Source organism: Danio aesculapii, chromosome 9 (genome assembly GCF_903798145.1).
Source record: "Danio aesculapii chromosome 9, fDanAes4.1, whole genome shotgun sequence".
NCBI classification, from domain to species: Eukaryota; Metazoa; Chordata; class Actinopteri; order Cypriniformes; family Danionidae; genus Danio; species Danio aesculapii.
This window is the reverse complement of record NC_079443.1, coordinates 41,920,411-41,933,190: the sequence shown is the minus strand read 5'-3', so window position 1 is coordinate 41,933,190 and position 12,780 is coordinate 41,920,411. Positions and strand designations below refer to the sequence as shown.

Genomic DNA, 12,780 nt, shown 5'->3' with positions numbered 1-12,780 from the left:
GATTACTTTACAAAACAAAACGTATTGCAAAACAAACAAACAAAATGTTACATTATATTTCAAAAGGACAATCTCTGTCAAAAACAATCGGCTATTATATTTGTCTTCTCAAATGGGATAGTAGGCCAAATCAAAGATTAGCAAGGGCCAATTTTGGCCCACGGGCCCTAGTTTGGGTATTTAATCTAATGTATATGCACTAATATAATACTGGAAACCTTCCTATAGAAAATATTAATTTAAATGAGAGATTTGTGAGGGGTGTAGTCATGTATGTTGAGCTCTGTATGTAAATTAACTGTTGACAATTTGCTTCTAAATAAGTTCTAGTTAAGCACCTTAAGATAAACCCAGTTGCTTTTTTGTCTTTATTACATTTTAAATATGTATGTTTTAAAGTGCCTCCATCATGCTTTTTTTGTTTGTGAATTAATTTGCAAACCTTTACCCCTTTATTAGACAAAAACAATATATTCTAACTACATTGACATTTTATATATATTTTTTGTTTAATTTTTGTTTTAAAAAAATAGCTTTTATTGTAGCCAAATTAAAAGAAATAAGACTTTCTTCAGAAGAAAATATTATCAAAGGAAATACTGTAAAAATTTCCTTAATCTGTTAAATATCACTTGAGAATTATTTGAAAAATAATAAATATCGCACAGAAGGGCAAATACTGTTGTTCTCAACTGTATGTATATACTGTATCTATACCATAAGTGTCATAAGTGATACCTGTCATAAGTGTCAAAATTTGGAAATTAAGATTTATCTGTCACATGAAAGCTGAATAAAGGAGCTTTCCATTGATGTATGGTTTTAGACTATATTTGGCCAAGATATGAATACGTAATTTGGGATTCTGAGGGTGTAAAATATTCTAAAGGTTAAGAAAATTGCCTTTAAAGATGTACAAATTAAGTTCTTAGTAATTCATATTGCAAACCAGAAATGTATTTGTTACAAAAAAAATTTTTACGAGAGGAAATTTACGTCTTCAGGCTTTTCCAAATAGTGTTTTATATGAGAGCCCTGTAAAAGGTTAAAGTTTAAAGTGCATTAAAAAAAAGAAAAGAACATGGGAGAGAAGCCTCCTGTCAGAAATGGCAATCAAACAACTTGTTTTAAACTATTTGAGGTGATTTAAAATGTAAAATATGAGAATATCAAGTGTTTTTGTAGAAGATCTCTAAAACAAAATATGGAACTTTTAAGTTAGCATAATAGGGACACTTCAATATTGTAAATGACTGTATGGGTAACATATTCATATCTCTTGTGTGCTTATCCTAATCTCAGGTGATGGTGGTTTGGAGTCAGAGCTCTGCTTCAGCAGATCTGAGCTTCTCTAAGCAAGTCTTCAGCAGTCTGCTGGGTCTAATATCTCCATCAAGCTTGGATTCGGTTCTCAAACACAGCAGATCCCAGCGCAGCAGTGATGCTCAGCCACAGAGCCTAGGGGAACAACTGTATGTCAACCTAGACTACTTTGTATCTGTTAGGCTAGCTACAGGACTAAAACAGATTACAATGTTAACATATATTCATTTACACAAAAATAAAAACACATATGCAGAAAAACAATTATTTTCAACCCTCATCCTAACCCCCTTGGTGAACATGTCTGTTTTTAAGGTGCAGGTCCTTTAAAGTCTGAAATCAAAATTTGCTAGCACATGTTTTTATTGCTTTGGTGAACAGTTAATCCATGCAACTTAATCCACTGAAATATTTTTTAGGTAAACCTCAATCCAGGTCTGATAAATTGCTTCTGCATTTGAAGTGGCGGTCCTTTTCTGTTGCCAACAAATATTTTTGCCGGCTTCAGCCACAATTTTATTAACCACGCCACTTTTACTGTTAGTTAGGTCATAATGAATCTGAACTCAATATTCAGTATCAATTGGAAGTACATCAACATACTGAAATAAAAGTCCAACCAACTTCCAGTTAATGCAGAATTTAAAGCTAGTTAGAAAATGCCCAATGATTTCATTGGCTCAAGTTATTGCATAGGAAACAGCATCAACCCATTTGACTATTGTATGAGTACGTGATTAAGTGTTTAACAACATTTCCCATATAAAACCATAATTCACAGACAAAGCATTATAAAAATTAATAATATTACATATTGGTCTGTCAGATCCAGATTCAGATTTCAGTCAAACTCTTTTTGCCATCTCTCCATTATAGTGTTTTTAACATTCATATACTGTATCCACTGCAGCACTAATAATAATTTATTATATTCGCTTTGACACGAAACAATGATTGAATCTAGTGTAGGCTGGGTATAGATGAAGCAATACAATGAGAAACTAATCTGTAAGGAATGTTTTTTTTTTTTGGTAACAAATAACCTGTATCTTCCAGATTGGTAGTAGGTATTGAGGAAGTGTCTTACAACTTGGCTGAAATGGCATGTGCCAAATCTGGTTTGATCGAGAGGCATGTGACTTTGTGCTTGAATAACACACACTTGAGTTTGATTTCCACCAGCCACTTCCTGATGGTTTATCTAACATGTGAATGAAGAAAGAAAATAATATTTAATGGCTAATGAAAATAAAAACCCAACCTCTTTATGATTCCACAGAATCTTTGGATTGGGCAGCACAGCGTTTGATTTTCTACAAGGCATGCCAGGCTGGGAGTACATTCAGACATTCATGATGGGGGGCTTTTCATCTATGCAGGTGGCAAGAGTTGCAATGGAAGCGCAGCTACGTATGTATCAGCATGTGCAGAGAATTATGCTATGCCGAGCAGCCCCCAATTTCACATAATTCATCTTAAATCTGTTTCACAGCAATCATTGATGTGGTTCTGAAAGATGCCAAATATGTCCAGGAGGTCTTCCTTTTTCTAATGCGCAATGAGACATTTGCTAATGCTTGGACTGAGTATGCTATGGACTCTTTTGTGCAAACTGTGTCCATGGTAGGTGCACAAAAAAATTGTAGTCTTCATGTACACTACCTGACAAAAGTTTTGTTGCCTATCCAAGTTTTAGGAACAACAATTAATAACTTGACATCTAGTTGATTATTTGGTATCAGAAGTGGCTAATATGAAAGGCAAAGGCATCTAGATTATGCTTATTTTACCAAAATAAAATATGATTATACCTTGATTTTTAATTATTTAATTAGGACAGTAAGGTCTGACTTTGCTTAGACAAAGTCTTGTCACTGAACAGAAATAATGTACAGTATAGAATATAAAGTTGTGGAGCAGTGGAAAAAGAATTTATATTGTGTATGACTCCCATGAGCTTTGAGGACTGCATCCATACATCTCTGCAATGACTTTCACTTTTTAATAAAGTCATCTGGAATGGCAAAGAAAGCTTTTTGCAGGACTCCCAGAGATCATCAAGATTCTTTGGATTCATCTTTAATGCCTCCTCCTTCATCTTACCCCAGACATGCTCAATAATGTTAATTTCTTGTGACTTGGCTGGCCAATCCTGGAGCACCTTGACCTTCTTGGCTTTCAGGAACTTTGATGTGAAGAATTTGCCTTCTCCTGTGGTTTGTAATGTAATGGGCAGCACAAATGTCTTGATACCTCAGGCTGTTGATGTTGCCACCCCAAACCATGATTTTTCCTTCACCAAACTTGACTGATTTCTATGAGAGTCTTGGATCCATGTTGGTTCCAATAGGTCTTCTGCAGTATTTGTGATGGTTGCGATGCAGTTCAACAGATGATTCATCTGAAAAATCTACCTTCTGACACTTTTCCAAATGATCAACTTGAAGTCAAATTATTTGTTGCTCTTACAATTGGGATCGATGACAAGATTTTTGTCAGGTAGTGTAGTTTGCATTAAAGTCTTCATTAGATAACACCCTACTGTTTAATGCAGATTCTACAGGGAAACACGAGCTGCGCAGACCTTCATGCCCCTTGGGCTTGGATGTCAAAGTACAGCTCTATAGACATTCAGTTGTGGAGCACTCTGCTTTGTCCTGGGAGTGATACAAATCTTGAGCAAATCTTGTTAACACCACTTTTGCCGGTAATCGAAAAGGTAAAGGCATGTGTTTAGTTGTGTATTAACAATTAATGTGTGACAAAAATGGTAGTAATAATTAATTATTATTATTATTTATGCCTAAACGTGTTTTCACAGGGCCAACAGTTGGTTGATGTTCTGAATGGAACTGTAATGTACAACGTGACACCTTCCACACTTATAGCGGAGTGGCACAGTCTTTACACAACCTACATTCAGTATGTCAATTCCACCCAGAAACTGCAGACTGAGCTTAATGAGGAGTATTTCGCCGCTTGGATACCAGGAAACATTTCAGCAAGTTTGTCCCAAATTCTGTCGACCAGGTCAGAAACCTACTTATTGTACATAACGTCATTAACTGCGTCATACATATAGGTGTTTTAACCTGATTGGTTAAAGCACAAATAGACTTTGAAAATTTCCATGTGGGTGTGTGCGTACAACTCTCAACGATATCTCAATATCTCAAGCATAGAAATGTCACACATCCACTAGGCTGTTTAGAGCTGACCCCAGACCTGTGAAAGGATCCACAATTGAATAGAACACACACTCAATATACAATCTGTTTCTTACCCAAGGCTGAGTGTACTCTTTATCAAAACTGGTTAAAAACCGGTATGATATACATTCAGGCTGCTATATTCTCACTACACAAAGTCTATCTTGAATAAAAAAGAAAATCACTTTAGAAAGTATTAACACATAGCGATACACATAGGAAAATAGTTGTTTTCAATCATCAAGCCCCTCAGTTGCACTTAAGAGGTCTCCATAAATTTGGATGTTGAGTGGCATGATATAAGGCTGTTTAATCACCCTATCCTACCCTAATTAATAATACTAACATTAGAACCATTCAAATACAGTGTTCGGAGTATAATCAGGCAGGTAAATTACCACTATTTGCAAATCTCTCCCATTGATAGTGAAACAGACCCTCTCGAATGTGTTTTGATTGGCCTTTAGCAGAACATGTTTTTCTCATTCATATGAATTGCATCTGACAATAAGTGTTAACATCTTTCATAGACATCTTTCAATGTCCCCGTGTTGTTGTGACCCACTTTTGGATGGCAACCCACCAGTTGAGAAACACTGCTGTGTAACATTTAAGAGCTCTGCCCAGACTAGCTCAATTGTTATTTAGTAAATAGATTTTAAGGTTGTGAATTTTGATTTCTTGTGAAACAGAGGTACTGAGGAGTTTGAGAATATGGGTTCTCTGCTTGAGGAGAGTTATCTGTGGCCCTCCATAGAACCATATTTCCATGTGGCTTATTGGATTTTGACATACCAACCGAATGCAACTGCTCCATCAAACTGTGAGTGTGAAAAATGTTTGTCTTTGATAAATCAGAAGGCTTAATACATTCTAGTTATGTTGTGAATTCACAATGTCCTTATTAATTTTAAAACATTTTGAATTTTTACATTTTTTTGTAGGCACCCTTACTTCATCTTCCTTGACATGTCAGACCGGATTTACCTGGAAAAAAATTGTTCCACTGATTCATTCTTTGATATCTGATGTGTCAAGAGAACCTGACAGCGTGCTAAGGTAGTGATTATAAACGGAAAAACATTTATTAATGCCATTTTCTACATTTCTAATTCAAGATTTAAATTTAGAATATTTTGTCACACACTAAATTACTTGATTAATTTTTTATAATTATTTTAGACCTCTTCAGGGAGCGGTGGATTTCCTCCAAAACAGTTATATGGCACTTCTGCAGCAAGTCATTGCCAATGGCTTACCTGACCAGCAGTTTGGTACTGACCTTTCATTACAAGACATGCTGCTGAATCTCATTAATACAGTTGAAAAAGATATTCAGTTCCTCACCAACATTGAGTCTGCACAGCAGTTTGACACTGAGCTCTCACTCACTCTGTTAAATGACATCATGGCGGCTCTTGGACTGGGAAGCGTAGAGAACTTGTTGTCAGGAGGTTCCCAAAATATCACCATACCCCCTTTAATCATGAATGTCCTTGAGCTCTTGCAAAATAAGTCCATCCAGATGCTCAATGGTGAGCAGGGTTTTGCAGTTCTTCACACAATTTTGAGCCAACTTGGAGCCATCTTACCCTTAGAGCAGCAGCATCAGTTAGAATCAGGGCTAAATAAAACATATGCCCTCATTGAAGATTTGGAGATCTGTTCCATTCTTGGTCAGGACTGTGTTGCTAATGTGCAGAATGTATTTGATTTACTTGGTGCAGTGCTTGAACTCGGAAATAATATCACCATCCTGGTCACACCTCTTAAAGGTAACATGACCCTACCTGTTGCAGTTGATGTACTTGCATTGTTCTTGCCTTGGAACGTGTCCCAACCAGTAGAAACCTCCATGGAACTTGTAAGGAAGGTTCAACATCTACTTGAGCAGACTTATTCATCTCTGTTTCTCAACATCAGTCAAGGTCTACAAGGTTTCAATCTCACCACTTTTGAATTAGACCAAGTCGTCTCTGTAATTCAGAACATTCAGTCAGCATCCATACTGCAGACTTTAAATATGTCAATTCAGATCCCACAATGCATGAACACTCAAACACCAGGGGATCCTGCCAGTGGAAAGTCTGAATGTGTCCTTCAGCTTATTCAGAATGCTGTTGGTTTACTTGAAATGTTACCTGTGTCAGAAAACATTCAAATGACTCTTAAGGACTGGCTTAATATCACTGCAGTAGAGTATCAGAAGCTAAATGACATGCCCAGTTCTGAATCTGAACCATATGCATTGCCAGAGGAAATTCTGATAGCAACACTATCAGCTATCAGACAAAACCTTCAAGGTCTCAACATGGAGAATGTCACTGATATTACAAATGAGCTCAACGTTCTGGAAGATCTAATGACAAAGCTATTCAGAGAACAGTATCCATATCACACATTAAACTCAACATTGATGGAGCAGGGACAGTATGCACAGAAAATGTATGGAGAGATCGCAATGTGGTATCTAAACAAGCTTGGAAATTCTACCAATGGTAGCATGCTAGCCGAGATTCTCCATCAACTGATACTTATAACAGAAATGCAGACAGAACTCCTGAATACAGAGGCAGATATGGTGACGCTTGCGATGAATGAGATCCAGAACTTGACCCATGTGCAGCTTCCTCTGGAAGGTAAAGATCTTGTACAAATTGCCAATACAATCATGGCCATTCTGAAAGGTGAACTGGCACTGATTAAAGGGCAGCTCAAGATTCAACAGGCGTTCTATAATTCTCTTGGCTCCCAAGTGAACATTAGCATTCCTGCTGAAATTGAAGCTCAGATCATGACATACGTCCACATTACAAAGGACACAATCACTAACCCACAAGTGACGACAGCACTTGGCAAAATATTGCAATGGAAGATTAGCTCTATAAATATCACAACACCTGGAATGGATCTTGAGCAGTTACTTCAAGCCATGATTCCCCTGCTCCCTCCAAATGAGTATCTTGCTGTTGTTGAACAGATCTCCCAGAATGTAAATCATGCTCTTATAGTGGCTAGCAGTGATGGTGTCCAAAATGAAAAGTTCATCGAATCCATCGTTAGTGCTGTAGGAATGCAGCTGGAGAGTATGGCAAATGAGACTGGAGCTCTACATCAGGATGTTGTGGACAATATTCTTGACGCTTTTAAAGGCTTGCTTGAGTTGATCCTCACCCCCGATATGAGCTATGCTCAAGCAAACAACCTCACACAAGAGACTGTCAAGAAGGTTGAAGGACTGGTTCTTGCTCTTTTGCCAGCAGAGGCTGCTGAGGTGTTGGTTCCCATCACCAACAGCATTCTCACCTATTTAAAAACAGTCTCAGAGCCAGGAGGTCTGAATAATTGGAATGACCTGTAAGTGCATACAATGATATATTTGTTTAAATAATTCAGTGTTTCTTTCTTTATTTACTACATGTATACCTATTAATAGATCCATTTATGTTTTTCAGCATTATCAATGTGATGGAGGAACTTCAAAATACTTTGCCATCAAACAACACAGCTCAGCCAACAGTATCCATGTTGATAAAGGCCCTAGAAATGATTATTGGTTCAAATGGGGGCAACATGACAAAGGACTGGATCATTAACCAGCAGTTGGCATTTGCACTTGATAGAATCTTTCAAGGGAATGTTAGCTGGGAAGAACTTGCAAGTGCCGGGGTGAATATTTATCAGTTTTTGGAAGCATTAGTCCCCTTACTCTCCCCTGAGGACCAAGCCTTTCTCGATATTGCTGAGCAGGTGTCTCAGATAGTTGTTGGCACTGATGGAGGTCTTCAAAGTGAAAACTTCACAGAAGCCATCATCAATAGCATCAAGTTGGTTCTGGAGAGTTTGTCTAATGAAACCGGAACTCTATCTCAGGACGTGGTGGAGAATATTCTTGGTGCTTTTAATGGTTCACTTGAGCTCATCCTGAACCCCAATTTGAGTTACTCTCAACTTAACAGCCTCACACAAGAAATCATTGGGATGGTAGAGGAAGTACTTAATGCCCTTTTGCCAGAAGAGGCAGCTGATGTATTGGTTCCAATCAAAAACATATTTTTAACCTACCTGAATAATACCTCTCAACCTGCTGGATTTGATCACTGGAGTGAAATGTAAGTGTAGTGACTATTGTTGCATTTTTTTTTTTTTTGGTTGAGTCTTACTTTGCAACCACATTTGTAATTATGTACTGTCTGTGTATATTTCGAGTAAAACTGACAGTTATACTTTTTATATTTTTCAGCATCTTAAACGTGATGACAGAGCTTCAGAATTCCTTGCCATCAAACAACACAGCTCAGCCCATCATATCAATGATCATTAAAATCACAGGAGTTCTTCTGGGCTCAAATGATGGCAACATGACAAAGGACTGGATAATTAACCAACAACTGACAATGGATCTTTCTGCGATTTTCCAAGGGAATGGTAGTTTTGAAGATCTCGCAACAGCTGGGGTAGATCTTGACCAGCTTTTGCAAGCCCTGGCCCCCTTACTCACACCTGAGGATAATGCCATCATTGCTATTGCTGAACAGGTGGCTCAGATAATAAGCTACGCTGGCACTGATGGAGGTCTCCAAAGTGAAAACTTCACAGAAACCATCATCAACACTATAACCTTGGTTCTGGAGAGTTTGTCTAATGAAACCGGACCTCTACCTCAGAATATGGTGAACAGTATTCTTGGTGCATTTAATGGCTCACTTGAGCTGATCTTGAATCCCAATATGAGCTATGCTGAACTTAGCAACCTCACGCTTGACATTATTGGCATGATAGAGGAAGCAGTTAATGCCCTTTTGCCAGAAGAGGCAGCTGATGTAATGGTTTCAATCAAAAACATAATTTTAACCATCTTGAATAACACCTCCCAACCTGCTGGATTTGATCAATGGAGTGAACTGTAAGTGTAGTGACTATTTTCTGCATTTTTTCTTTTTCTTATTGACCCTCACTTTATAACCACATTTGGAGTTATGTACTGTGTGTATATTTGAAGTAGAACTGACATTTATACTCTTTATATTTTTTAGCATCATAAACGTGATGACAGAGCTTCAGAATTCCTTGCCATCAAACAACACAGCTCAACCCATGATATCTATGATCATCAAAATCACAGGAGTTCTTCTGGGCTCAAATGATGGCAACATGACAAAGAACTGGATCATTAACCAACAACTGACAATGTCAGTTTTTTCCATTTTTCAGGGGAACGTTAGTCTTCAAGATCTCGCAACAGCTGGGGTAAATCTTGACAAGTTTTTGCAAGCCCTAGCCCCCTTACTCACACCTGAGGACAATGCCATCATTGCTGTTGCTGAACAAGTGGCTCAGATAGTAAACTACGCTGGCATTGATGGTGGTCTCCAAAGTGAAAACTTCACAGAAGCCATCATCAACAGTATCAAGTTGGTTCTGGAGAGTTTGTCTAATGAAACCGGAACTCTATCTCAGGACGTGGTGGAGAATATTCTTGGTGCTTTTAATGGTTCACTTGAGCTCATCCTGAACCCCAATATGAGTTACTCTCAACTTAACAGCCTCACACAAGAAATCATTGGGATGGCAGAGGAAGTACTTAATGCCCTTTTGCCAGATGATGCAGCTGATGTATTGGTTCCAATCAAAAACATATTTTTAACCTACCTGAATAATACCTCTCAACCTGCTGGATTTGATCAATGGAGTGAAATGTAAGTGTAGTGACTATTTGTACTTAATGTTTTTTTTTCCTTTCTTGTTGACCCTACACTTTGCAATCACTTTTGTAGTTATGTTCTGAATTTATATTTTGGAGTAGAACTGACAGTTATACTGTTGATCTTTTTCAGCATCATAAGTGTGATGACAGAGATTCAGAACTCCTTGCCATCAAACAGCACAGCTCAATCTACTATATCCATGTTTCTAAAGGTCTTCAATATTATTATAAATCCAAATGAAAGCAACTCTTCAAAGGAATGGATCATTAACCAACAATTGACAATGGCGCTTTCTGCGATCTTCCAAGGCAATGATAGTTTTTCCGATCTTGCAACAGCTGGGGTAAACCTTGACCAGCTTTTGCAAGCCCTGGCCCCCTTACTCACACCTGAGGACAATGCCATCATTGCTGTTGCTGAACAGGTGGCTCAGATAGTAAACTACGCTGGCATTGATGGCGGTCTCCAAAGTGAAAACTTCACAGAAGCCATCATCAACACAATAACCTTGGTTTTGGAGAGTTTGTCTAATGGAACTGGAGCTCTACCTCAGGATGTGGTGGACAATATTCTTGGTGCTTTTAATAGTTCACTGCAGCTCATCCTGAACCCCGATATGGACTGCAAAGAAGCCAGCAGCCTCATACAGGAGGCTGTCCAGATGCTTCAGGGAATGATTCCTACCCTTTTGACACAAGAGGTGGCTCAAATTTGGGTTCCTATCACAAATGTCATACCAACCTGTTTTAAAAACATCTCCCAACCTGACAAATGGAATGAAGTGTAAGTGTAACAAATTCCAAATTATTCTGCCTCTCTATCTCTTTTGATATATTTGTAAATTGTCCTAAAAATAATTTAACACATTTTATTTGCTAAAAATCTGTTTCATACAGTATCATTTAGCCTATGATGTTTATATATCATCTATATGCTCAGTTTAATTGTATTTATTAATATTATTTGATAATAAATTCAGATTTGTTGTGGCGATTTGGCTTCCAACATCTGTTTTATTAAATGCAGCAAACAGTCCTATTCAATTTGTGTTTATTTTGCTTATTTCCCCCTGACAGAGTTATAAATGTGATGAAAGAACTTCAGTCTTCTTGGGCATCAAACAACACAACTCAGCCATCAGCAATCATATCTGTGTTGCTGAACTTCATGGAACTGGTTCTGAGCTCAAATGAAGGCAACATGACAAATGATGGAATCATAAACCAGCAACTGACAATGGCTCTTACTGGAATATTTCAGGGAAATGTTAGCTCTGTAGATTTTGCATCAACTGGAATGGATCTTAATCAACTTTTAGAAGTTTTATCACCCTTGCTCTCCCCTGAGGACAGAGCTTTTCTCATTGTTGCTGAGCAGGTGTCTCAGAAATTAAACTACGCTCTACAGTTGGCTAATGCTGATGGTGGTCTTCAAAGCGAAAACTTCACAGAAGCCATGATCGGTGTTGCTGGGGTGATTCTTGAAAGCATTTCTAATAAAACTGGAGCTCTATCTCAGGATGTTGGGGACAATATTCTTAGTGCGTTTAATGGTTCACTTGAAATGATCCTGAACCCCAATATGGGCTACGCTCAACTTAACAGCCTCACTCAAGAAATTTTTGTTATGGTAGAGGAAGCAGTTAATGGCCTTTTACCGGAAGAGGCAGCTGCAGTGTTGGATACTATGAAAAACATCATTTTAACCTACCTGCAGACTATCTCCCAGTCTTCTGGACCTGACAAATTCAATGACGTGTAAGTGTGGACTTATATATATATATAATTTCCAAATCATACAGTCTGTCTTTTTTTCAATCATTCTATACTGTATCTATCGATCCCTCCGTCCATCTTTCTATCTATCTGTCTATTTTATACCTGTCTATTCTTCCATCCATCCATCCATCCATCCATCAGTTCATACATTCCTTGGTTTGTCTGTATTTCTATCTATTGATCCATCAATCAATCCATCCATCATTGGTCTGTTGGTATTTCCGTCCATCCATCCATCCATCCATCCATCCATCCATCCATCCATCCATCCATCAATCCATCCATTGGTCTGTTGGTATTTCTGTCTGTCCATCCATCCATCCATCCATCCATCCATCCATCCATCCATCTGTCTGTATTTCTATCCATTGATTGATCCATTGATGGTCTGTTGGTATTTTAATCTAACCATCCATCCATCCATCCATCCATCCATATTCATTGATCCATCCATCCATCCATCCATCCAATCATCCATCAGTCTGTTGTTTTCAATCTAACCATCCATCCATCCATCTATCCATCCATCCATCCATCAGTCTGTTGTTATTTCAATCTAACTATCCATCCATCCATCCATCCATCCATCCATCCACCTACCTATTAGTCTAATGGTATTTCTATCTATCCATCCACCCACCCATCAATCCATTCATTGGTCTGTTAGTATTCCTGTCTATCCATCCATCCATTGATCTGTCCGTATTTCTATCCATCCATCCATCCACTTGTCTATCTGTCCGTCTGTCTGTTCTTCTATCC

General features: G+C 38.0%; 1 protein-coding gene across 1 annotated transcript in view; it reads left to right on the top strand.

Annotated features, from left to right (window-relative positions):
• The window catches only part of abca12 (ATP-binding cassette, sub-family A (ABC1), member 12), a 165,646-nt gene that overhangs the window by 35,701 nt on the left and 117,165 nt on the right, over positions 1 to 12,780 (top strand). The window contains 13 exon segments of the mRNA XM_056466074.1: positions 1,303 to 1,472; positions 2,603 to 2,733; positions 2,816 to 2,946; positions 3,878 to 4,042; positions 4,145 to 4,353; positions 5,225 to 5,355; positions 5,477 to 5,591; positions 5,715 to 7,889; positions 7,988 to 8,644; positions 8,776 to 9,438; positions 9,569 to 10,231; positions 10,370 to 11,023; positions 11,317 to 11,997. Coding sequence (XP_056322049.1) covers positions 1,303 to 1,472; positions 2,603 to 2,733; positions 2,816 to 2,946; positions 3,878 to 4,042; positions 4,145 to 4,353; positions 5,225 to 5,355; positions 5,477 to 5,591; positions 5,715 to 7,889; positions 7,988 to 8,644; positions 8,776 to 9,438; positions 9,569 to 10,231; positions 10,370 to 11,023; positions 11,317 to 11,997 — 6,545 coding nt within the window.